Source organism: Python bivittatus, unplaced genomic scaffold (assembly GCF_059951505.1).
Source record: "Python bivittatus isolate LINGU-HERP-01145 unplaced genomic scaffold, Pbiv_v1 ctg000350_np1212, whole genome shotgun sequence".
NCBI classification, from domain to species: Eukaryota; Metazoa; Chordata; class Lepidosauria; order Squamata; family Pythonidae; genus Python; species Python bivittatus.
This window is the reverse complement of record NW_028277074.1, coordinates 26,867,250-26,893,281: the sequence shown is the minus strand read 5'-3', so window position 1 is coordinate 26,893,281 and position 26,032 is coordinate 26,867,250. Positions and strand designations below refer to the sequence as shown.

The 26,032-nt window shown below is 35.0% G+C and overlaps 1 protein-coding gene across 1 annotated transcript in view; it reads right to left on the bottom strand.

Annotated features, from left to right (window-relative positions):
• CFAP47 (cilia and flagella associated protein 47) overlaps nucleotides 1-26,032 on the bottom strand; it is a 212,668-nt gene that overhangs the window by 56,966 nt on the left and 129,670 nt on the right. Inside the window, exons 50-55 of the mRNA XM_088144456.1 lie at nucleotides 25,633-25,770; nucleotides 21,153-21,250; nucleotides 13,192-13,370; nucleotides 10,807-10,914; nucleotides 8,767-8,878; nucleotides 1,017-1,121 (exon numbers count right to left, since the gene is read on the bottom strand). Of these exons, the coding sequence (XP_088000582.1) occupies nucleotides 1,017-1,121; nucleotides 8,767-8,878; nucleotides 10,807-10,914; nucleotides 13,192-13,370; nucleotides 21,153-21,250; nucleotides 25,633-25,770 (740 nt within the window). The remainder of the gene's footprint in view (nucleotides 1-1,016; nucleotides 1,122-8,766; nucleotides 8,879-10,806; nucleotides 10,915-13,191; nucleotides 13,371-21,152; nucleotides 21,251-25,632; nucleotides 25,771-26,032) is intronic.

The following is a 26,032-nucleotide window of genomic DNA, read 5'->3' as shown; positions in this document are numbered from 1 at the left end:
AAAATGTCACTATGGAGGCACACAGAGAAAACAAGAGGACTTTGAATCTGATGGACACATGGCAGTACTATTTCTAGAAATGGATACTGGCATTTTGGTGTCAGAAGGAAATGTTCTTAGAACCTTCTAAGAGGGACTGAATAGCAGATTTGTAATTTAGATTGCAAATTCAAATTTTTGAAGGGGAAATACGAAATAGCCTATGCTCTCTAAAGATCACAGGATCACATCATAAGTAAATAGTGCGATTAGCCCCCACACTCCTGGCCTTCCGTAAGGGTTTGAAGACCTGGTTCTGCTACCTGGCCTGGGGTGGGGTGAGAATACCTCAAGCATGGGGATGGCTAGCCCCATAGAGGCCGCGGCCTTCAGCCTCAGTTTTTCATCCCCTTGGTCTTTCCTTCTTCTTTTTAGTTATGTTTTAATTTATGGTTTTATGTGTTTATATATTTTATGTTCTAATATTTATTGTGAATCACCCAGAGTTATTAAAAATATTAAAAAATATTTATAGACAACTAGTGTATAGTACTTGAGAAATTCATAGAATAAAAAGTATTGGTTTGTAAAAACAAAATAAAACAAAAACCTGTAAGTATCTTAGCACCACTAGTGTACTGGAATGAAGGTGAAATCCAGTTAAAATAAATGAGTTCTAGCAATCTGATGTTGTCCTAATTACAGACTGAACTATGAAATACTTCCAAGAGTCATGCATTTCTTTAGTAAGTGTAACATTTAACAATGAGGATGGGCTTATACATAAGTATATAGGAAATATACAGTATATATAGTAGTATTCTCCTAGTTATATAGGAGGAGGGATTGGGTTGTCTCAACATTTTTTAGCTGAGAAAGATGGATGGATGGATGGATGGATGGATGGACGGACAGATAGATAAGAATTACAGTTGAGCCAGACTATACACTGCTAGCTTTTTATTGTCAGCCTAAACAATTATTTGTATTAATATTAGATAATCTTTCATTCATTAGATGTAACTGAGCATTCATACCTGTGGGCATTTGAAAATTATGCTTGCGGTGTGATTTGTTCGTCCTAGTTCAGATGGACAAAACAGAACTGATACTTCAGTAGTGGAATGAGGAGCAACAGTCAGCTGCAAAAACATGGGATGGGGAAGAGAGAGATGAAAAGCAAGCAAGCAAGCAAACAAACAAAAAACCTCAGTGTTCTTGTATTTATTTTTTTCCTTTTCTTTTAAAGTCAGTTCTTTTCATGTTCCTTGTATCAACACTGTTGATGTTTACATGATTAATGTGTTCCACTGTATGCCTTCCCTGCTCTCAGCGTGCAGGATCTGCTAAGACTGATAAAATACACCGCAGTAAACAGTGCTTAGTGAAGACATAACACACTTATTCCTGAGAAACTAGAAACTACTACAACCACAAAAATGGAAGTAGGGTTACTTTTAAAATATGAGGAAAAAGAGAGTCATACACTGCTACTGAAGTCATACACTGCTACTGAATTTCCTTTTCCTTTTTTTCTTAACCCATCACAGAGATACTTTAAAGTCTTACATGTGACACAATTTGAAAAGTCAAAATGCAATTTTTAAAGGACATTATCCAGGTTATTTTTAACTGGAATGTTTCTATGCTTTTCCAATAGTTGTACACATTCATATGACTCAAAGAAATTATCCTGTTGTGACTTATTTACTCTAAATTAAAAGAGACTGAACCATAGTTACATGCAATGGCCAAGCAACCATTATAAGATACCATAAAGCTCAAAGCTTTTAAGAAAGGATTGCATGCAAATCCAGAGATAAAATAATTTGCAACCCAGTTTCAAGCTTGACATTAGTTTATTGTTGCCTGATTTGATCCATTCCCTCTAACCTGTATTCCCTATTTGGCTAAATGTTCACACATTGTTAATATTACAGTCAAGCTGACACATAAAAAACACTGAATGCAGACATTTCCCTTCTTCAGTAAAACTGATAATCACATGTGCGAGAAGGAATCTGGGAGGTAGATCTACTTGGAAAAAGGATCTTAGTTTGATGAAAAGGGGGGTGCCTTCAACTGCTCTTGTTCATTTGCTGGGTACTGAAATTCCGGTAACAAATATGCCCTTTCCAGAGAAAAAGTGATTCCTTTCCTCTCTCTTTGCAGGCTCCACTTCCTCTTCAGTCCAGTAGGATTATTTCTATTTTATTCTCCATTCTCAAGTGAAGTTGTGCTTGTGCAAAAAGTGTTCTCTTTTAGCATGTGTGTGTGTGTGAGTGAGTGAGTGAGTGACTGAGAGAAAGAGTGTGTGTGTGAGAGAGAGAGAACCCTATTTTATAAATTTCTCTTGTTCTCTACATTAATGCATGAAGTTCAGGCAGGAATCTTCAAAAATTCTTGTTTGCTTTGTTATGGTTAGATTCTGTATGTTTTATGCCTTCTTGTATAGCTGAACACTGAATCATTTCTTGAAACTTTCCCATTTCCTATGACACACTCTGAATTCTTGCTTCATGTTTCTTTTGCTGAACTGAATGTGTTACTGTCTGAACTTCTTGCCTTTCTCTTACTGAACTTAATATATTAAATTCTGGATGATTGGACAACCATTTGTCCAAGATTGTATGTGGACTCCTGCCGTGGGCAGGGAGTTGACTAGAAGATCTTCAAGGTCCCTTCCAATCCTCTGATTCTATGATTCTATGAAATTCTGCATAGATTATTTACTGCTTATTTGATTACTGTGAATTCTAGCCTTAAATATTTTGGTACTACATTCCTCATATATTGTCAACTGCTTATTATTTGCCTTGTATGCCTTTAGTCTCATATATTATTTAATATTGTATAGATTGGTTATTGGTTATGATTCAGTTTTTGACATCTGGAACATATGTACCTATTTAATAATCTATAGTATTAAGTTTCTGATAAAATTGGTGCTGTAGCAGGTCTCAATTTATAATAATATCTTCCCCAAACATATACGGTAGCATTTAAAAGTTAGGCACTCTAATCAAATTGCATGTTTCAATTATAATCTCTACTGAACAGATGATGACACACACAAAAAAATATTTTACATTGCTTTTTCTTATTGAGATCCAGTTGTTTATAGTTTCAAAATAAGTATAAAATAATACTACTTGGAAATTAATGAAATAAAATTGGTTTATGGCCAATTATATCTTACTATCTATCTTTTTTCAGCAGTTAGAGAAACTGGCACTGCTCACATCTTGATTATGCATGGAATATTATTGAATTTTATCTACTTCTATATGCTTTGGATCTCATGCTCAGTATTTTTTTAAAGCCTTTTCCTACAGTAATATGACTAAACATTGTAAAATGATTAAACTGAAAAAGAAATAGAACACAAATATGTGTTCATATGAAAATTTCATTATTTCTATTAATGAGTTAGCTGGACAAATTATTTTGTTTACTTTGTAATTTGTAAACAAATTACTTTGCTTCTTGTTTGTAAATTTTTCTTAGCTGATCTTGGTCATTCTCAGCTATGATCAAGAAACAAAGTTCAGGTTACAAACTTCTCAGGGAGAAGAGTTTCAGAATGTTATAAATTGAGGCTATAGAAAGAGCCTAAAAATGTCAGAATCTATTCTGTCTCACCTTGGAAAGCCATTAAATCTATTCTGTGCCACCTTAGAAAGCAATTAAAAAGAATTAAAAGAATAATTTCAAATATCTGTGACACTCAGCAACATACCATGTTATAGTTAACTATATATAACCACAGGTTTATTTCTGTGATATATAAAATATACCTCTAAGTGCTTTCAAAGAAATTATCAAAGGAGGACACCTAAAGATGAGAGTAAGATCAGTACTTAAAAATAGCACCTTTTCTAAAAGGACCGCTATATAATGATGCATACACACTATAATGAATGCTCAATAAGGAAAGATGTCATACAATTTAGTGCAAAGACCCTTTCCACTTTTTTCTTGAAACAGAGTGGCTGTTGGCTGGTAACTGAAAATCCCCAAAGGCAAAATATTTAAAGAGAGAGAGAGAAGTAATAGTGATTAAAATGCACATATTCAATGTCAAAGACTGATATACTTCAGACTGAACACTTTTACAAGTTTAGGCAATCCATTTGTAATGTGCCTTTACAGATAATGTGCCATGAACAGCAGTGGCATTTTAGCAACTAGTAATGAATTAGAAAAGCTGCAAGTGGAAAGTCTACATTAAACTGCCTGGACAGTTTGCATGCTGGCTACTAGAAAACATTAATTATTATTAGTGTAATCAATTTCTTTGCTAATGATCTCTCTGTAATATGTATGAACCTATTAAAACACTTCCAAACATCTATCTGCATTACACTAATAATAGTGTAGAAGATGGAAATACTGATATTATTTGAAATTACTCATAGCAGAATATATCCAGCTTCTGCTTTTTAAAAATTTTTAAACATTAAAAAACATTTTAAAATAATACTGCAAACACAGTGTATACTTTAGCTTATTTACTCAGTTTGATTATAGTAGTAAAATATGTAATATATAAAATGTCTTTTTCTTAAATTCTGAAAAATCAATATTATTCCTCTACATTACAACGATAACAAAAATATGCTGATGTAAGCAAAAATATTTTTAAAATGCAATCAAGTTAACAGACACAAATAAGCTTATTTTGCAGCTTCTGGGTGAGGATCAGTGGTAGACTGAAGGAGTGGAGGTGATATTGCAGCAGAGATCAGCAGCTAGACATTGAATTTTGGCCAGCGCTGTCTTTCCAGATAAAAGAGAGATCCTGAGATCACCCACTTGCACTCTGGACAGCTGCTCCTCATGAGAAGACTGCAGGAACTGAGGTTTTTGCAGTCAACTTGTGAGTTGAGCAGCTGGGAGTTGAGAGATTTCAGTCAAGCTCACAGATGTGATGCAGCCAAGTAGACATAAGGTTCACACATGCCTCACTTTCTTAAATATTTTTAGACGTAATTAATTTAGAGCTAAAGGGAGATTTTCTGAGCAGCAAGATAAGAGAATTCCACTTGGTGAGTCAACATTCTTTCTGGACTAAAAAGGAAAAAAAAGGTTTTAAACATTTAAAAACTTTTGGCAAAAAGCCTAACAAGGAGTGTATGTAAGAAAGTTTAAAACGGATAAAGGGGATAGTTTTTTTTATATATTATTTTTTTGGGAAATGAAAGTGCTCTTGAATAAATTGGAATTAAAATAGGCAAATGAACTGGACCTTTGTGGGAATGTTTTTTCTTTACCATTAAAGAGTGAAGACAATTGGTGGAATTTACAAAACAAAAGATAAAGGTAATACGAGCCAGACTGTGATGTTGATTATAATTACGGATTACCATTTGAGATGAAAGTATTAAGGGCACAGGAAAACAAAACAAAAAAAGGGGGGGAGTTTGCCTTTTACTCTTTCCTTTGTAATTCAGTTACTTTCACTTTTGGATTAGAATATTACAATGGCAACCACCAGAAAAGAGGCCAAAATAGCAGAGGAGAGGATCACTAGAGCAACCTGCACACAGAGGAATTACACCAGATTTACTTCAGAAAATGTTTGAGGAACTGGGCAATGAGTTAGTGGAATCACTTGATACTAAATTGACAGCTTTTGAAAAAAGAATGGATCAAAAACTTGTAAAGATGAAAGAGGAGATGAAAGAAGAAGTCGAGAAGATGGAAAGCTCTGTAAAACAAGTGTCTGGAGTTGTAAAACAAATTAATGACAAAGTAGAAATTTTGGAGAGTAAGACAGAAGTTATGGACAGGGAACTGGAAAGAGAACTAGATAATCTGGCACTAATAAAGCCGAATATGTGTAGCTCAGGGTTGAACTATGGAGTCCTTGGGGTTCTCTGAGCTTGGTTCTTTTCTTGCAAACGTTTCATTACCCGGCTAGGTAACATCTTCAGTGCTAAAATGGGATGGGGTTTGCTCTCTACTTATATACTGTGGCATGCCTTGCCAGTGCTGGTGTGGGTGGGGGTTTTGTTTTGCTCCTCTGATAGTTCCTTGATTAGCATATGTTCACTACTTGATTGTGTGCCTATTGGTAACCTCTGCTTATCTGGGTGATGATTGCTGGTGAGGTGATCTTCTGGTCATCTGTCTCTTTTGAATAGTATGTAGAGATAAACATAGTTGCCAATGGCTTTCTTATTTCTTATTTACAGTTAGAAAGGTGTAAAACAGACAAAAGAGTTTATGGTTCTGAACACTGTAAGACTGAGTTTGAAATATACAAACGAACATGCAGTTGTTAAAATGTATAAACTTCTGTTGAAATTTGAAACAGGAGAAGAACAAGTGGAAGAATGTATGATAAAGTGGACTAAAAATTTTGGTTATAATATACAGATGGAACAGTGGGAAAATACGTGGTTGAAAGGATTGAAATTTACATTATGTCATAATATTAAAGAGAATTTTTACAAAATGATGTACTGTTGATATATGTCACCAGAGAAATTGTCTAGAATGTATAAAGGCACTTCAAATTCACGTTGGAAATGTGACCAATAAGAAGTGACATTTTATCAAGCTTGGCAGACGTGTAAACAAGCTAGAAAATTTTGGATTCAAATACATACACTGGTTCAGAGGATTTTAATGATTAATATACAATTGAGGCCAGAGGTCTTTCTTTTGGGATTGATGGACAAACAGTTAGGAAAAAGTTATGGAATTTTGTTTTTGTATATGATAACTGCAGTGAGATTATTGTACGCATAAAGATGGAAAGACTCGGCAATCCCTACATTGGTATGGTTGGTGAAGATAATGGAACTCACTGAGATGGCCAGATTCAGTTCTTTGATTAGAGAAAAGACAATATCTACATTTATTGCTGACTGAAAACCCCTCATGGACTTTTTGCACAAAATAGAAAATATGAACTTATGATTTATGGTTTTGATGATTAGACAGGTTAGATTATAGAAAGAAGAAAGACGCATTACAGCTTTAGAGAAAGAGGTAAATGTATAAATTGTACTTATAACTGCTGTAAAGAAGATCGGAAGCCACTTCTTTGTATCTTTTTTCTTTCTTTTCTATTTTTCTTTTACTTTTTTTTCCTTTCTTGCACTTTTAGTTTTTTCTTTGATTTCTTTCTTTTTCATTTTTCTTTCTTACTTTTTATTAGTTTATATTAGTTTTTATCTTATTTTTTAAAACTTTTAATAAAATAACGAACAAAACAAGCTTATTTTGCTTCAGATATGCAAAACATAGTACGAACTTTAAGAAATTCAAGAAACATTTATAGATAGGCAACAACATTTAATTGAAAATTTAGTTTCCATTGTTGTAGATGGTAATATTTTTGGCAATAGACTTTGTCTAGTTTGGTGATGAATATAACCCAACCCAGCCGCCCAGCTGTCTGACAATTAATAAAACTTCTTAGGCCTCTCATTCAGGTTTTCCTTTCCTGAAGCTGGAATAAACATATATAATTTGTTATAACCTAAATCAAATAATTTCAGAACTAATTTATACTGAATCAGACTACTGATTTATCAAGAACAGCATAAGCTACTACAGGCAACAACTTACAAGGCAGCTTTTGTCCTTGAGATCTGCGTAAAACTGGAGATGCTAAGGATTCAAACTAGTATCTTCCTAGTACAAAGCATATATTTCACCACTGTCTAAAAAATCCCACTGGAAGGGAGGTTATATTTCTTAGATGAGCTATTCATCTCAAGGAAACAAGCTCCAGAAACCAGCACAGAATGAATGAGCTACGTAATGCTGATTTACTGGAGCTGTTTTTATATAAGCTATGAAAAGATTCAAAGGAGTGATTTGATTCAAAGGAGATTCAGGCTAACTATTTTGAAGCACTAAATCTAATTAGGTGGCTTCAACTGCTTTGGAAAAATTCAGAGATTCAGTAGATTTTCTGGCTTTGCAAAGACTCATTGTTGCAAAAATGGGCAAGAAACATGCAGTTCTCTTATACTGACATGTTGAGGAGTTTTATCAATTCTGGAAAACACTTCAACATATTCTTTTAAAATATTTCTGTCATTTCCTTAGGTTTCTTCAATAAATCATACTTTGCTTTTATCTTGTATGTGAGTTCATTGTCTCCCAATTCCAGAACCTGCTATCCACAATTCACTGTGGCAAAACGGAGTGCTGCACCATCTTGCTAACTTCAGCTGATCACAAACAACTAAGCAGGTCAGGCCTAGTTAATACCTGGATGGGAGACCACTAGGAAATACTAGACTGTGCATTTGAAAACAAATCCTCAGAGAAGACAACAACAAACCATTGCATATTGTTGCCACGACAACAATATGAACGTGTCTATGACATCACCAGGATTTAAACTCAATTCAAATATACTTTATGGCATAAAGGAATCCTATACATTAAAACATCAATAATTAATATCAATTATCTACCCTAGTATTTTTTTTCCTCAAAATAGTTGTGTTGGCTTTCACATTATATTGCATTATTTCTTCTTTGCTCCACTAAGATATTTTTGATTATTCTAATTCCTATATCATTCTTGGGCTTCTGTCTTAACTGCTCACTGTAAACTAAATACTTTATTGAAATTTTGGCCAGACAATTATTACTGTAAAAGTTCCTGAAATCCCATTTTATTTTCTATTTAACTGAATTATAAAGAGTCCCCCCCCCAAGCAATAAAACAGGAAATGTCAGTAATATCTACATTCTTAAAGAAAAATGTCTCATATGAAACATTCTCATAAATACAAAATGTTTATCAGTAAAATGTACCTGAGCTTTGGGGTCAATCTCCACTGAAAAATGGCCTGGATTGCTGTTCACAAAATTCAGTTCCAGAATTTCATATGTAGGATTAACCAGAGGAATATACTGACGGACCCATCTGTAACAAAGCACCACAAAAAATCCAGTTACTTAATCATTATAAAATACTTGAGTAATTCTGATCTTGCTGCTGGGTATTTTATTTAAATAGCACTTTCCCTTCTCTGAAAAGTTATTCAAGGAAATATCTTCACGCTGTTCATTATTTTTTTACCAATGCTAATGCTGATTCTACTCCTTTGGCAAACATTTCACATATTTTGTCATTATGAATTGACAGAAACTCCAGTCAAAGAAAAACAAGCATTCTGTCAATTCCCTCTCTTCAAGAAAGAATTATGACCATACTTAAAAAACAGTAATAGACACTAATAGAATTAACACAGCACTCATAATATATTAAAACATCTAAAACATCTACTGCAGTAACATTGCTTTCAGAAATGAAACTTAACAGCTTTAGGATCAATTTAGTTGTCTTTTCAAGACATGATATAGGTCATGCTAGCTACACATCAATTACAGAACCTTTTAGAAATATTTTACAGCAAGAAATAGGTTATATGCACACCTACACTCTATAAAGGTCTGTCTTCAGAAAAACCAGGCAAAAATTAATAATAATCAAACCATAAATGATAATAACTGCATTTCCTTTCAATACAAATAATTGCCAAGAGCAACTTATAATTCATTAACTCCTCCAAATAGCATTTGATTGCATGCTAGATTTTTCCCAGAATTGCATGCTAGGTTTTTCCCGGATGTTTTAACTACCAATTTCATTTTGGATAGCCTTTGCATTTATGATGAAAAAGATATTACAGATTAATTTTTAGATGAAATATAAATTAGGTACACTGGTTCAAACTAATAGTTTTTAAAGGAGAAAAGGTTTAAAAGCCCTCAGTGAGTTTTGAAATGGAAGATGCAGGGTTTTATTTAAATTAGTACACTGTTTAATAACTGTACACTGCTTAATAATCTCTATTTACTTCTTAATAATTTGCAACTCTGAAGTGTGTGTGCATAACAGATGCAGTCTTTGGAACAGCCTTTCCCAGCTGAAATCTCTCTAAAAATATAGTGCAAATTCCAAAATTCCCAGCCAGCAAAGCCAAAGCAGTCCCAACAAAGCAAGAGGGTGCTACATAGGGACAGGATACTTTAGAAAAACTGCTTTAACCATTTCAAATAAATTCTCATGGGTGGAATATGGTATTCTTGCACTTATTTGGTTACAACTGGCTAAGGAGTGCTGTCTGAATATCACATCTTATGTAGTAATCTCTCAAGGAGTCAAAAGTCTCTTTGGTCGTCACACTTTGATTCCACAGGGGAATTCCTCCCATTGCTTCATCTCCTCACCCCACCTCACCCCCCAATAGTGGTGCCACTGTCACCACTAACATGGAATCCTGCTTGAGGATTTATCAGAGAATTCACCTTCTCCCTCCTGAATAATCTCATATAACCTAAATTGTAGGACTAAATAACTAAGCAACCTCTTATTCTGTGCTAGCTGGCAAGGCCATTCTCTTCCTGAGACCTTGAACCAAGCTAGATTAATGAGTGAAACTGTAAGGGTGGTGAGGCAAGAATCAGTAATACAAAGGCTAAAGAGGATTATTATTTAAACACATCTCAAATGCCCAAGGCCACAAAATGATCCATCAAATAGCTGCTAATATGGAAGGATGGGCAGGAGAAACCTAGACTTTTAATCTCTGGAGAACAAATATATAGGTCTCAGGGACATCTTTACAATAGGCAATGAACTGTTGTGCTGAAGCTTCATTTTTGTCTGCAGTAAAAATTCTAATCTAGCTGAGCATTGTCTGTAGTTTTCTGTCAGGTCTATGAAGAGCTGAACTAATGGTTAATGGTCTGGATATCAAAGTCTAAAAAACAATTTAGAAAATGACAATATTTTGTTCTAGTTACATAACTGAACCCATGAATCAAGTTAAATGTAGGATTACTTACTTTCCAAGTTCACACTCTGCTTCAGGCAATCTTGTTGGATGAGGCTTTTGTCCCTTCAGTTTCAATGCATACCAAAACTCTCCTAACTTCTCTGATGTAAATATAACACTAAAATGAGAGTTATAAATCTGTGAGTAAGATTATTTTGTTATACCAAGCCAGCAACAAATTGGAAAAGAAAGGAAGATGATAAAGGGGGTCAGCAAAATGGATTTTTCGGTTATACCTCAATTAATTTCCTTACATCTAATCACAGATTAGATTGCCTTGAAAATATTTATAGCAAAATAATTTTGTCTCAGCATCAGTGGTTAAGTCATAGTAAATGTATTAATACTTAAAAGTGTATAAGATTTCCATTGTTTCTGCAAAATAGAAGTAATACACTAAAATGCTCAGCTATGACTCTGCTGGGAACCAAAACCTTCCTATTTAGAGGCTGCCCAGATCATCATCAACAACGCCATTATCATTATTATCATCATCACCTCCTTCTCCTCCTCCTCCCCCTCCTTCTCCTCCTCCTCCTCCTCAATCATTAACTAGCACAAAGCAAATCATGAGGCATATACCCACACAGTATATCTGCAGGCTAAACTGGTAGGATTAAAATAAATAAAAAGGTACATACAAGGAATTTTAGCTAAAAAGAGTCTTAGAAATAAAAAAAACATTGTCTATTATAAATAAAACTAAAAGGGCTAGACTGCAGAAAAGAATCTAATCCACAAAGAACACAGAGAAGTGAGTAACATTTCAGTGCATGGTACATTCCTTCTTAAACTATTGTAGAATTACCATATTTTTCCAACTATAAGACGATACTTTTTTCTAAAATCCTTACGCTAAAAATTGAAGGGCATCTTATTCAAGGAAGTCAGCCGAGGAGAGAACCGCGCGGTTGCAAAACTGCCCATACTTTGTGTCTGCAAACAGGCTTCCTCCTATTGTTAGCCTCCAATCACGAGTGAAATAGCTTGAGTCTGCAAACGGACTTCCTCCAATCACGAGCCTTATGTAACTGACATCAGCTGATGCTGAACAAACCAATTGGAGGAAGTCTGTTTGCAGAGACAAGCTATCGGCAGTTTCACTCGTGACTGAATGTAATCAGTTATGCAAAACAGCATGGAAATAGAGCTGCAGAGAGACGGTTTGGACCTCCTCCCACCAAGTGTATCAGGTAAATGTTACCTAATTACTAAATAAAAATGTGTTCTGCAGTACCTTTAAAATATTGATTTCTTAATTTTGGGTTGGAAAAGTGGGGGTCGTCTTGTACATGGGGGCGTCTTATTACATGGGGAAAAATACGGTAAAACTATTTTCATTTTTAAAAAAGCACCAGAGATACACTGAGGCTGCAAAATAAATTCATGGTTTTTTTAGGAGAATTCTACAAATTCTGCTTCTTTTATTCTTTCCCATTATTTATCTAAAACTACAATCCCAGAATCTATAACATGTAATGATATTTAGTGGTAAAAATCTAGTGCCCAGAGTTGCTCTGCAGGGAGATAGGCAGTAACAAATTTGAAACATAAATAAATAAATACATAAAAAGAATGCAAATAATTCAAACAATATCTCCTTAAATAAATTTTCTTGGAAATTTCACCCCCCCCCCAATTTAGGCTGATTAATTTATAGGTGAGCTGTCACTAAACACCAGTTTATTACACGGAGACAATCTGAAATAGATTATTAACACATTCAAAGTACCTATTTTTTTTCTAAGCCTACATCAGATATGAAAACTCATATCACAGACATCAGTCTAACAGAACAGAAGCTAGAGGAAGATCAGTGGTGAAGGCAGAAGAAAGGAATCACTGCTTTTTCCACTGTGCTTCTTCCATTGGCTTTGTTGAGGCTGGTTCCTCTGGAGGCCAGATGGCACAGCCTCTCAGTAGCACAAGATAGGTTACCAGAGAAAGTAAGTAGCATTTGGAACAAAATATATTTTCTGACTGGGAGGGCTGAGGCTCAGCCTTCTATTGTAATCAGATGTAATTGTAATCAACATAATCTTTCCATTTTTTAAAAATCGATCTTGTTTTTAGTTGACTGAAATACATTTTTAAGTTCAGAAAAAGTGTGAACAAAAGTCTTTCATCACCAGAAGTGTATTTCAAGGAAAAAAGCCATCAGTCTGAAGGCTGTGTCTCAAATAGTAATATTCATAATAGAATAGACAACATTAAAAAGACAAACATCCAAGTACTGAAGTAATCTAAAAGCCATTCATTCATAAGACAGTTGCACTCAGCAACAAGCTAGTTTTAGTAATTTGAAGGTTCGAAGTAAAGAGCAGATAAAGGTAAATTAAAAACATTTAATGACAAGAAATGTATAAGATATATTAACTACAATAGCAGAACATACCTTCCATCCATATTGCCAGTGGTAGCTGGAGAATACTTTACTTCATAATGTAATATTTCTTTTGGTTCAAGAACAAGCTTGTTTTCACCACTAAGTATAGTAGCATCTATTAATTCTATATCTAATGGCAGAACTTCAGTTGTGGGATTAGTTACTGGAATTCCAATGACAACATTATCCTAAGAGAGACAGAAGTTTTCAAACCTTAGTGAGATGACAGGAAAATAATGTTTATTTGAAACAGTACTGAAATTCTCTATACAGTATGCATCTCCCAGGTCTGTTTATTGACTGTATCTCATTAAATACAGAACAGTTTATATGAAAAACAGATTGTTCTGGAGCCCGACTGCTTCAAGTTGTACATCTGCAGCTAAGGGTGTCTTACACAGCTTCAAGATGCAGTTCTTCCTACAGGAGACAGACAGACCTGCCTACTGTAACTGATCTCATAATTACCCAGCTTTTAGGTAATTCTTCTTAGGCTTGAAGAATGTATAGAAGGTACTTTAGTGCAAAATGCAGATGCCATATTGCTTTCTAGATTATATGTTATAAAACATTGTTTTTAAATAAAATTATTTTTATTTGTTTCCAGGTCAATTCAAAGTGCTGGTTTTTGGCTGGGATCAAAAATTTTTCTGTACAAATCTGCCCAGGGGCATCCACGGGGGATATCAAGAAAAATCAAGATGGCAGTATGATCAAAGACCCACACCATTTTTACATCCATCACTGTGCAAAAAAAGTGCTTATTTCTCCTGTTCTAAATTTCCTTTAGTTAGCTTCATCTGATGACCCCTGGTCTTAATATTTTGAAGGAGTAAAACTTCTCCATGCTCACTTTCTCTACATGCCATGCATAATTGTATTCACTTTAATTATATCTTTGGTCAGCCATCTTTTTTCTAAGCTAAAGAATGCCATATATCTAGCCTTATTTATTTATTTATTTAGTTAGTTAGTTAGTTAGTATAGCTGCCTATCCCACATAAGTGATTCTGGGTGGCTCACAACATTAAAAAAAATCAACAAAAACAATAAAATACAAATTAAAAAAACATATAAAACCATCTTAAAAATCATCTTAAAAACCATAATAATAACATAACCATTGAACACATTTCACATCACAAACAGATCCCCAAGCCTGATGGCAAAGCCACACCTTCAGAGCTTTCTGAAAGGACAGTAGGGTCGGGGCCAATCTTATCTCCAGGGGAGATGATGTTCCAAAGGGCAGGCACCACAACAGAAAAGGGAATCTTCCTGGGTCCATCAGATGACACTCCTTAATGGATGTGACCCACAGCATGCCTTTCCTGATAAATCTGATGGGACAGGTAGATATAACTGGGGAGAGGCAGTCCCTCAAAAACCAGGTCCTGTGCCATGTAGGGCTTTATAGGTCACTACCAACACCTTGAATTGAACCCGAAAGCATAGTGACAACCAACGCAACTTGTGAAGCAGAGGTGTCACATGTGCTGATTGGGGAGTACCCATAATTGCCCACAAAGCTGCATTTTGCACCAGTTGCAACTTCCAGATGCTCTTCAAGGAAGAGCATATTACAGTAATCCATTCAGGAGGTGACCAAGGCATGACTCAACATGAGTAGAGTCTCCTGTTCCAGGAATGGGCCCCAGAGCATAGGACAACCCAGAAGAAACAAAAGTATCACAAGCATAATAGTATCCACCAGCAACGATAGCATCCTTCCCATGATGTAGCCCAGGAACACCATCCAGGTAGGCTTAATGACCAAAAACAGCAGCTACTTTTATATGAGAGAAGAAAAGCATCAAGTGTGCATGCATGGATATGGGCCAGAAGAGTTGTAGGGAGCACCAAAGGGTGCAAACAGTAACCTCAGGATGACAGAGAGGTATGCATGTGGGAGCATGATGGGAGTTTAGCAGCAGTAATAAGCAATATGGTAAACTGCAGTCCTAAAAGTCCCAGACAGGATGAACTTGGAGAAGACGAGGGTTGGAGAAGAAGACAGTCTTCTGTTTTCCTTCCCTCCCTCCCTCACCCCATGCAGGACTAGTCAAGGTGGTGGCAGCTTCGAGGAGCCCAGATCCTAAAATCTCTCAAGAAGCGGCTGAGAAGCAGCTAAGGGGGATCCAAGAAAGCCAACAAGGACACTGTTCCAGTGGCTGGGTGTAAACAAGCTGAGAAGAAGCTACAGTGCTGGTAGACAGTCAGGCATTTGCAATAAGAAAAACACTTCTTAAAGGGCACTGGGTGAAGTATTAAGGCTAAGAGGGAAAATGACACTTCAGTGGGGGAAGATGGGTGACAGTTGTTCCAGTGAAATGATAACCTTAAAAGAGAAGTCTGGAGGAGCTAATGGAAACAGATTACCCACATTACCAAACACTTGGAAAGAGGTTCAATTGGGAACAGCAAGTGACTCAAGGTTGGGGGAGCAGGAGGCAGAAAATCCATCAGTAAGTATACAGGATAATGATTAAAAGAAGCTAAAGCCTAATAATAAAAATAAAATTATAATAATGGAGAAAATTCCAGGAAGACGATTTTCTTCCTGAAGGTATAGAAGAAAAGAACAGTGCTTCACATTGTAATGTAAGATAAAAATCAGAACACAGTAGAAATCAGAATTATAAGGAAATAATGCAATACAATAGAAACTAAGTTTCTAAGTTTTTATGCATCCGTATGAACAGAATAAAGAATCAAGCACAGGACAATAGAAAGCCAAGATAAGTTATGGTAAAATATAAGCTAAGTTATAATATGATGAAGAACAAACCCCTAGAAATATATAGAGAGATAAGATTTAGAAGTTCAGCAAATAAGAATTCATGTCCTTATTTGGGTAAGAAGCAAGTTTAATTTGTATACCTTTCCATAATAAAATATTCTTTTTCCAATGGTCGCCAAATGTGTTCTGACCCATCTCTAACAGAAGAGACAGTTGGTAGGAGAGGTGGGATGCTGCAACTCTGATAGGAGACACTGATTGATAAAATAACAAATAAGATACTATCAGGCTCCAACAATAAGATGGGTAGAAGTGAATGAAAGCATAGGTTACCTTCAGACAGACTTGTGAGAGATTGGAAAGGAATGGGAAAGGTCAGCCAGGTAGTACTAGACCTAAATAGATTTGAAGCTGGAAATCCACAGTAGTGGCTGTAGAAAAATGTGTGTGTGTGTGTGTGTGTGCACGCACGCGCACACGTGCGCAACTAAAATTCCTAAGAGCTATCATTCAGCACTATCCCCAGCCCAATAGGTATCAAATGCATTATTACATTTAGAGGCAAGTATGATCAAGATGAGGGTATAGCCCCATTTACTTAAAAAAAAAAAAATCCCCAAAAGATTTGGCTCCTCTAAGCCTACAGAATAGTGTTTTATTTGACAAGTGGTGATATTTGGCTGAAAATCTTCATGCTAATGGGTCTGTGCTGTGATTGGTTAAACAACCTCTTAAAGTACTGTATATGATATATTGAACTCCAAGGAGACTTAAACTTGACATCTGACTATCTTCCATGCTATCTTTATGAACTCATAAAGGTGAACAAACAAAGAGCTTGGATGTTGGTGTGATTTAATGCCTGACCTTCAGCTTTGCTAGCGGGAATGTACTGTAAAATTCCACTTTCTAAACATGTTTTTCTGAAACCGTTTCCAGAACTGTGACTTCTCTCTCTTTCTCTTTTTACTCTTTTACTGTTTGCAGAATTTTATTGTTTGTTTGTTTTTGTTCTCATTGGAATTGTCTGAAATTCTTTTTTTAGTATCTCATTTTTTTTAGGAACTATCTTGATCTCCATTTTACGATTAGCTTCCATGGAATCCTGCTCAACATTACTCTGAGTTTATATAAATATTCATAAACACTTAGCTTTTGTTTTCCTTAACTACCTAAGTTTTTTTTTTTTTTAAATTGTGCTTTTAAATTTTGTGGCTCTTCATTAACATTTTAAGATGGAATCATGATAGCAAACTACAGAAGCATACTGAGAAATAAACAAAACGTACAAATGGGCTTGCATGGATTAGATATTTCCATATAAGCACTTACAGACATCGCAAAGCCTTTTATCCAATATTCCAAACACTGATCTTAATCTAAGAGTCTATTTAGATTACACCCCTTTCAATTACAGAAAGAGATCAAGGTTAAAAAAAAACATGGGTGAAAGGGCATCATCATAATCCATCTCTGTTCAGGATGTCAGGATGCTCTGTCCTATTCTCTACCCCTTCTATAATCAGAAATTTCAGTGAATGTTATTCAAGAGCACCTACATTATGCTGCAATGGATATTTAATACTACTACACTAATTGACATCGTATTAATACATAGAAAGGTGTTAAAACACAAGTGACTTTTCAAAAAATAGTATTGTATGTCAAAATCTGCTTAAGACAGGATATCTGTTATATAATCAAGCTGTTAATGTTTCCCTCATTTTAAGAACTCCTACTGAGCAAACACAATTATTTTTTAAAAAAACCAAATCCTTATTTTCATGATCATAATTTGTTTTGAGTCTTATGATGCATTTAATGTAACTGTCCCAAAGTCAAATAAGTCTCATTTGGTTCAGTTACCAAGAGTTACTGCATATTGATACCAGTGGGGAAAAAACTTAGCAGTTTCAACATCTCCTTCAGTAAATTAGTTGTTGAATTTCAGAGCAATCTAATACAGAAAAAAAACAAGTTTTATAGGCTTGTTTCTGCTACTGTTTAAAGCAAGCTTCTTCTGAATGAATTTAAAAACTGAGATTAGGTATTCAGAGTGAGAAATCAATAGACCATTTTTATATTTTATATTTAAAGAACAGAGAAAGCATAAAGCAAATTAAAAATCTGGATGTGTGTATATATATATGGCACACTGAGCAATTCTTTTTCATAAATAACTATACATTGAACTATACAGTGAATAGTATGTACATGTATAATATATATATTTCCCAGGAACAATTATTATTTTGAACCAGGAGTGCCCAAATGGTGGCTTAGGAGCCACATACAGCCAGAATTTATCATGTCAGCTATGTCAACAATCATCATTTGCCTAACTTCACAACCGAAAATTGAAAGAAAAAAAAAAACTGTTAAGTTATAGGAAAGGCAGGAAAAAGAAGCACCAGATTTAAACTATGGCAGCTGTAAGGACTGCACTCTCATGTTATTACAGAGAAATCAATTGTTTAAAATGATTTCAGTCTAAAATGCAGTTAAGATTTTTATCTAGCCATGACATGTTAAGTATCTGCTGAGTTCAGTTCAGGGAGCCTGACAATTATTCGGAATGTAAGAGAGTAAAGAACCATTTAGAGTGTTCAAGCTTTTAAAAAGCTTATTATTGCTTGGGCAAGATTTTCTCAAAGAATTCTGAGGAATCCTAGATAGAAAACCAAGCTGACTATCCAGGAACAAAGATAAACCCAGGACAAAAAAAAAATAAAAGACAGAAAGTATTATATACTATCATGGGTGTCCTTTTTTCCCCCCTTCAAAATTTAAGCATAATCCCACTAATCCTGGGATATCTCTAAAGGATTCATTAGTTTTCTATCATCACCAACCTCTTTCCTGATTTAGAAATTTCTTTCTTTTTTTTCTTCCCTCTATTCATAGACAGACAGACAGACAGACATAATGTGATTTGGAGGAATATTGCAAAGATACAGAACACTCCCTTTTTTAACATTTTAGAATCAAATTAAATTTAAGTCACTTAAAGTGGATTGCAAGTGATTTCCCTTAATATCAGAATTCAGTTTAACTTTGTGAAGCGTCTTACTTCATATCACAAAATGACTCTTAGTAATTTATATTTTACAATGTATCTATAATCTGCTAATCCTTGCCTTCCCTGGCACTGAATATATATTTATAAGATCAATGCTCTAACATATGTCAATTTTCCTAGGACTGTGAGCATCCCTCAGACTTGAAGTTCAACCTACTCATCCCAAACCATTCTCTCCTCAGTTCCTTCTGGAATATAAAATGGGAGGAAATACTCCCATTACCATGCTTTGAGTGATGGTTCTACTACCCAGTCATAACAGAAGACTGCCACAGCCTCAACATTTATGAGGGTAGTGCTGCTTTGAATCTTATCCTGGAATACCTGTCCCTTGACCCAGAGTTCAACAGGAATCATCTAAGAAGAATGGAGTAATTTGCCCCTTCCACTCAGAAACAGTTTAATAATACTTACTGTATCATCAGTGCTCAAATTGATCCCTCAAGCTCTATCTTAAGGAAGGTGGGGGGGAGGGTTTAACAGGGTGAGTTTCCCTGATAGACCTGTGATGAAGCAATGGTCTCAAGGTTAAAAATTGGTTTGTTCATTTTTTCCTGTGAGCCAAAGTTAGGCTCCTTGTTATGTAGGTATCAATATGTTTTGTGCCAAATTAAAACACCTGGACACAGGCACATCTGCCTTATAACTGTATATATCAAAAAGATAGAAGTATTAAGAAATGGAAGAAGTTGCTAGTTATTCCAGGAGCTGTTCTATGAGCATGGACTGGTACTGTGTGTATCAAGGAAGAGGAATCTGCAGTTGGAGATCCAGCAGAGGAGAGAGATCTGCTAAGCAAACTGACTGGTGGAAAGGACTGCATTTTGTGGAGAACAACCAGCTTAACAAAGGTGCTAGAATCCAAGAAGCTCAGAAAAGAGTTGTTTTTTCCTCTTCCTGTTCTCCTCTCCAGGACAGAAGCAAGCCTGAACGTGAAAGCCCAGAAAGAAGTTGTGTGAGGGAGGAAGTGGACAGCTAAGACACTGTAAAAAGTTATTTTTGAAATTGAACTGCATATGCATGGTTTGTTAAATAAGGCCATCACGTATACTGAATAATCAGGAGGAGCCTGGTAGCACCTTTTCCAACTAAAACATTTTATTGAAAGGCATCTTACCTGAGCTGCAGCTCACAAAACCTTATTCCTTCTGATTTTTTGCTGCTATAGAGTAACATAGCTCTCTTCCTACAATGTATGTATTAATTATCACTCTAAGTAGAGAAGAACTGCATGCCCATGTCTGGGAAGTTCCTGTTCCTTTTCCTACCCTCTGACAATAACCATCAGTTCTCCTTTGATATTATTCTCATTAACATTTTCTTATCACTGTTTCTATACTTTTCATAAAATAGCAGCAAGATCTGAATTTTCCTGAGCCTGACATGTTTTTATGATAAGAAGACATTTCTTACATGTGAAACTTCTGTGCTAATCCCTCTATCTTATAATTATGGCACAAAACTTCTTACCTCGTTTCTGAAATTTATTTCAGGGGAAAAAAAACTATTGGGGAACAGCACAGAATCATATACTATATAAGAGAAAGTAAGCCCAATGTATCCAGAAACAGTAACATTATACACAACAACTGTAGAGCAGCCATCTCAAATCAGGTGTTCTCTGTATATTTTGGATTTCAACCCCAATAATTTGCCAAACAGAATAGCCAGTAGGTATGTTGGTTGAGGATTAAAGAAGAGCAACAGACTGAAGGATGGATGAATGGATGGATAGTGCACACAATCCTATGGTTTCTTACTTAAAAAAAGTAACATTCACTGTACTCCTATCTTAGAACAGTGCATGCTGGATTAGAAAATATAACATTTTACAGAATTATCCCAGGATAAGCATAAAGAAGCTTCAGACTACAATAAACTAATCTATAGTCTTAGGTGATGTGGTTTAAGAAAAGCCCATCCTCAAAGATGATGTTATACAAGGTTTAAACTGTATAATAAAAAAATGCAGAACACCTTTTCTTTCTTTTTCTTTTCACGCCATAAAACACAGCTGCAATTAGATTTCTCTCTGAATTTAGAAGATGCCTATAAGTCAGAAAACATGCATCCCGCCTCATCAGTAAAATCACAGTTCACCATATGAAATAGACAACTGCTTTCTAGCATTATTAATGAAAGCTGACTTACCAAAACGGCACATTCAACATCTAGAGTTTTTTCTGGTTGTGCTGGCATACTATGTATCTCCAAGGAGAACCACACTTTGCAGCATGCTGACTTGTATTCTGAGAAAGAAAGAAAGAAAGAAAGAAAGAAAGAAAGAAAGAAAGAAAGAAAGAAAGAAAGAAAGAAAGAAAGAAAGAAAGGGAGGGAGGGAGGGAGGGAGGGAGGAAGGAAGGAAGGAAGGAAGGAAGGAAGGAAGGAAGGAAGGAAGGAAGGAAGGAAGGAAGGAAGGAAGGAAGAAAGAAAGAAAGAAAGAAAGAAAGAAAGAAAGAAAGAAAGAAAGAAAGAAAGAAAGAAAGACAGTCCTGAGTCTCAGCTGAAGGCTTATTCAAGCATTTCACGTATAGAAAACCTTCACAAACTTTAACATTTAAATTACATAACTGCTTTTGGAGTATTCTGACTGTTTCAAATACATGCCAAGGAGCAGAATGAGTTGATAGATTTATTTTCTTAGGCTTATGGGAGTAAATTTTGTTATTATTTAAATGCCAATTAACCTATTTAAAAAATGCTGATTGATGCTTAAAAGGTTTGAACCAAAATAGTTTGAAAATTGAATTTTTCACATATTTCCTTACATGACAAATTTCAGTTACATGTTTCACTGGACATTTTGTGCTTCTGAGCCAAAGGAAGGCAAGTAAACAGATCTTCCTCTTTTGGATAGCCAGACTCTTTCAGACAGTTCAACAGTTGCCCATGTCTTTTGCCCAGTAACCAATATTCTAAAGGAGAGGTTGTTCTCTAGACAGATGATGTGATGACACACATGATTCTTGCTTGGATGATGACTTGGTGGAAACAACTCATCTTCTTCAACATTCCCTGCTAAGTTATTTTGACCTCTCACTAGAGAGTGATCGAGGACTAGACTTACACCACATCTTCCAGACCATTACCAACATGGTGCTATCTCTCAGACACCAGCTCACCTGGCTTAGACTTGGAACCAGTCACTATATTAACTAAATGATGAACACTGGAATATAGGTTGGAGATCTCAGCCACTGTGCCACTAAGTGATATGTGCTGAGGTTCACAGTCCATATGCCATCTGAGTGATGTACACTGGATGCCTTAGACAATGAAATACCTTTTAACACACACACACACACACATACACAGACACACACATTTACTTATTTATTTGATTTATATAACTGATTTATATGCATACTGTCAGGCTATCTTTTACTGAAGCTTCACAGAAAATTGACATGACACAGCAAATAATGAATTTTGATTGTAATACTATAACTTAAGCCATGTCCAACAGCTGATTGCCTTGTAGTCAAAACTACTGCCACATCTTACATATTTTTAGTTTAACTTCAGCACATTTTTCTCCCACCCTTTCAATGGCTTAATGGAAATCTTGTTTTCCACTTCCCATGCTTGCAACAGCTGAAACTGGCAAAAGAGGAACCAGTGGTTTCCAGGCTAGAAAGAACATTTATCACCAGCCTTCCAAGGCCATCAAGAGACTCACCAAGTCAATGTTATCTTGGAAGTTTGGGAAGAAAAAGCTAGAGTTTTAACACTCTCTCTCTCTCTCTCTCTCTCTCTCTCTCTCACACACACACACACACACACACACTTATTTGCTCTGTGGTAGGCAATTAACTATTGTGTAAAAGCTTCATTACTGTCCACAATAAAGATTCTAATCTGGCTGAGGAACAGTTTTATGCCAAATCAATCCAAGTGCTGAAGAAGTGCATGTCTGGAGAACTGTGGTTTTCATGCTATGAAGCCTCACATGCTCCATGCTAGATGGCAGTTGTTTACTGATGTTTCAGCATTCCTGCCCTTGAAAAGTCTAGTTCCCAATATATCTTTCATATACACTTATGCTATTCCTTTTCAGGGTATGCAAAGCGCAGAAAAAGAAAAAAAGAAAAAAAGATAAGGGAAAAGGAAATCTACCTAAATTTAATTTACCCCACTGCCACTATTATATCTCTCCATTCTTTTCTGTCCCTACAAACTATCCTTGTTCCACATCCATGCATTATTAAACTTTTCACCTCTTTCTTTTGAGGATGTCATTAACTCTATTCAACAACATGTTTCCCTTCCTCTCAACCCATTCACTTTTCCTTCGTATATGTTTTGCCACTTGATCCTTACTCGTTCTTTCTATACAACCAAATAACTTTAACATACTTCCTTCATATTGATCACTCACTATTATATTCAGTCCACATTCATTCTGCATGCATCCATTACTGTCCATATTATTTCTTCTTTTTCACACGCACACTTATTAAGTTTCCCATGACCACTCTATTCAATGTACTTTTATAATTCTTCTGACATACCCAACTCTCACTTCCAAACAAAAAGGTGAATAGAAGGATGCTCTTATAGATAATCGTTTTTGCTTCTCTTAACATTCATTCCTTGCAACTCACTATTTAACCACTATACGACCCACCCACCCCATTCGCCTCACATATTCTTGCATGGCTAATTAGATGTTGATGGTTTTGAGTTTTGTTCGTTATGGAGCATTCAGTTCATTCTGAGTTTTGTCCTATTAGGAGACAGACAACTCAGAAGATCTTGATGGAGTGTTACAATTTGGGCTGTTTTGTCCCAAAGTCAAAATAAAACATATTTTCCATTTCAGACTACTAGAAAGAATCAGGATAGAACACTGGGAGACATTAGAAAGAGAAAAAACAATCACATCAGGTTTTTAGGAGGCAAAATAAGCAGGACTATATGGTTTTGAGGGTATATTTCCTACAATTTCTAGAGTTGCCTCAAGTGTATCAAATAAAGGTTCTTTTGGCAACTAATGATTCTTCTTCTATTTAAGATTAGAATGTGGCTCAGGATTATCCCAAGACTCCTAACATGAGCACATGGGAGGCTCTATCATGCAATCATAGGAAAAATATTAACTTGTAGTTGTTTTACTAGTTTTATAACTTTATTTATTTATTTACTTATTTATTTAGTGGTATGCCAGAGATGTTGGCCCTTTGGAGACAGGAAAGATGTTGGAAAGCAGCTCTACAAATCAGTACTATTGTCACAATATGTGATATGTACACGCCTGGTGGTAAAGGCCATTTTTAACTAATCAGTTTGGTTGAAAATGCTTCAAGAAGTTAGTTTTTAATAATGAATACTAATGTAATTTTAGTGTTCATGTTTTGGGACATAAAATGATGCAGCAAAAGAATTTAATTCAATTTTATAGTTAGCTGTATAGTTAGAAGCACTAAGTTTTATAGTTAGCTGTATAGAAGCACTAAGTTCATATTTCTTTGGATTAATTATATTTAAAGATGCGAGCCAGAACATTCACTGAAAAATTAACAATCAGCAAAGAATCTTGAACAAAACTTTAAATATGTTTATTCACATTTTGTCTCAATGTGTTAATTATATCAGCAAAGCAATTCCTAATATATTACTTCAATGTATACAAATATATTTGGATAGGAATATTGCATATGTTTAAAATGTAATGTTTCTGCCTAAGATTACAAATGTATTTACATGTATTTATATATGTTTCAAAACTTATTTTTTGGTTTTATGCTTTCTCCTTTTTACCATCTTCTTTTTTTATTTAAAATAGTTTATTAAATACTATATGTTTCAATAATTTTTAAAGAAATAAACTGATGTAAGTGGAACTGAGGGCGTAAGATTTTTCTAGTTTTTTTTTTTTTTTTGAGTTGGAGGTTTAAGGAGTAAAATTGTGTCTTTTGATCCTTAAAATCTCTCAAAACAGGAGAAATTGGCCCAATTTGGGGGAAGCTCAGGTTTCAAAGCACCCCAACCCCTAGGCACAATAACAAAAAACTAATGTGAAAAATAGTGGCCCTCTGGAGGCTACAAAAAGGGTGCTGGAAGGCCACTATATTATTTATACTTCTGATATAGAAGATACTGACAGCAGTATACTGTGCACATTTTTGCAAAGTATATTAGTTATGAGCCATGTGTCTAACTTATTATATTCTTTGCATAAGTGTTAAACTCAAACAATAAAAACTGATAATCAATATTAAAATTGCAAAAGAACAAAGTGGTTAATATTCTTACCATATCTACTGACAAAGAAACATTACCAGATTTTCACTTGTACCATAATGCCGATTTATACTTGTATATATGGACCACATAAACATTTTAGTTAATATCTGAATAAACTTTGAAATTTATCCTGGAATTCAATATATTCTCAATGAAAAAATATTTATGCTATAGTTTTGTAGCACTGGGAAAAGCCACAGTCCGATTATAAATTGAAAAAACATGTTCTCTAAACAACAAAGAGATACCTGTCTTAGAATCAGGCAGAATGCATTATTTAAAGAGAATTTGGCTTGGCATACAAAATAAGCATTTCAGTGCAAAATGAGTGATGATAGAATATTTAAGCAGACTAATAATAAAACTACCATAATGAAAAACCTACCACTGTTTGCTCCATTGCCTGTTTCCAGCTTCTCTGTTGATGATTTCCGAGAGTACTGAACACCATCTGGCTCCTCCAGTAAACAGTTTTGTTGATACTGCTGCTGTTCTCTATCTTCAGCAACAAATACAATTATACCTAAGCAAATAGTTACCAGATGTTCTGTTAATCAAAGCATCAGTTTCATAGAACCAATTGCTATCTTCATCCCAATGTCGATATTGTGCTTAATTACAGAAAAAAATCCAAAGTTTTAATTCAAATTGAGTTTTGGTATTCAGTACTTTATTTTGGAAACATATGAAAATATTATTTCAACAATGCAGCAAAAATTACAAATTTTGAGATCCTCCCAAAAAATGTTTATAGTAATATCCTTATTTGAGGTGGAAATAAGGAA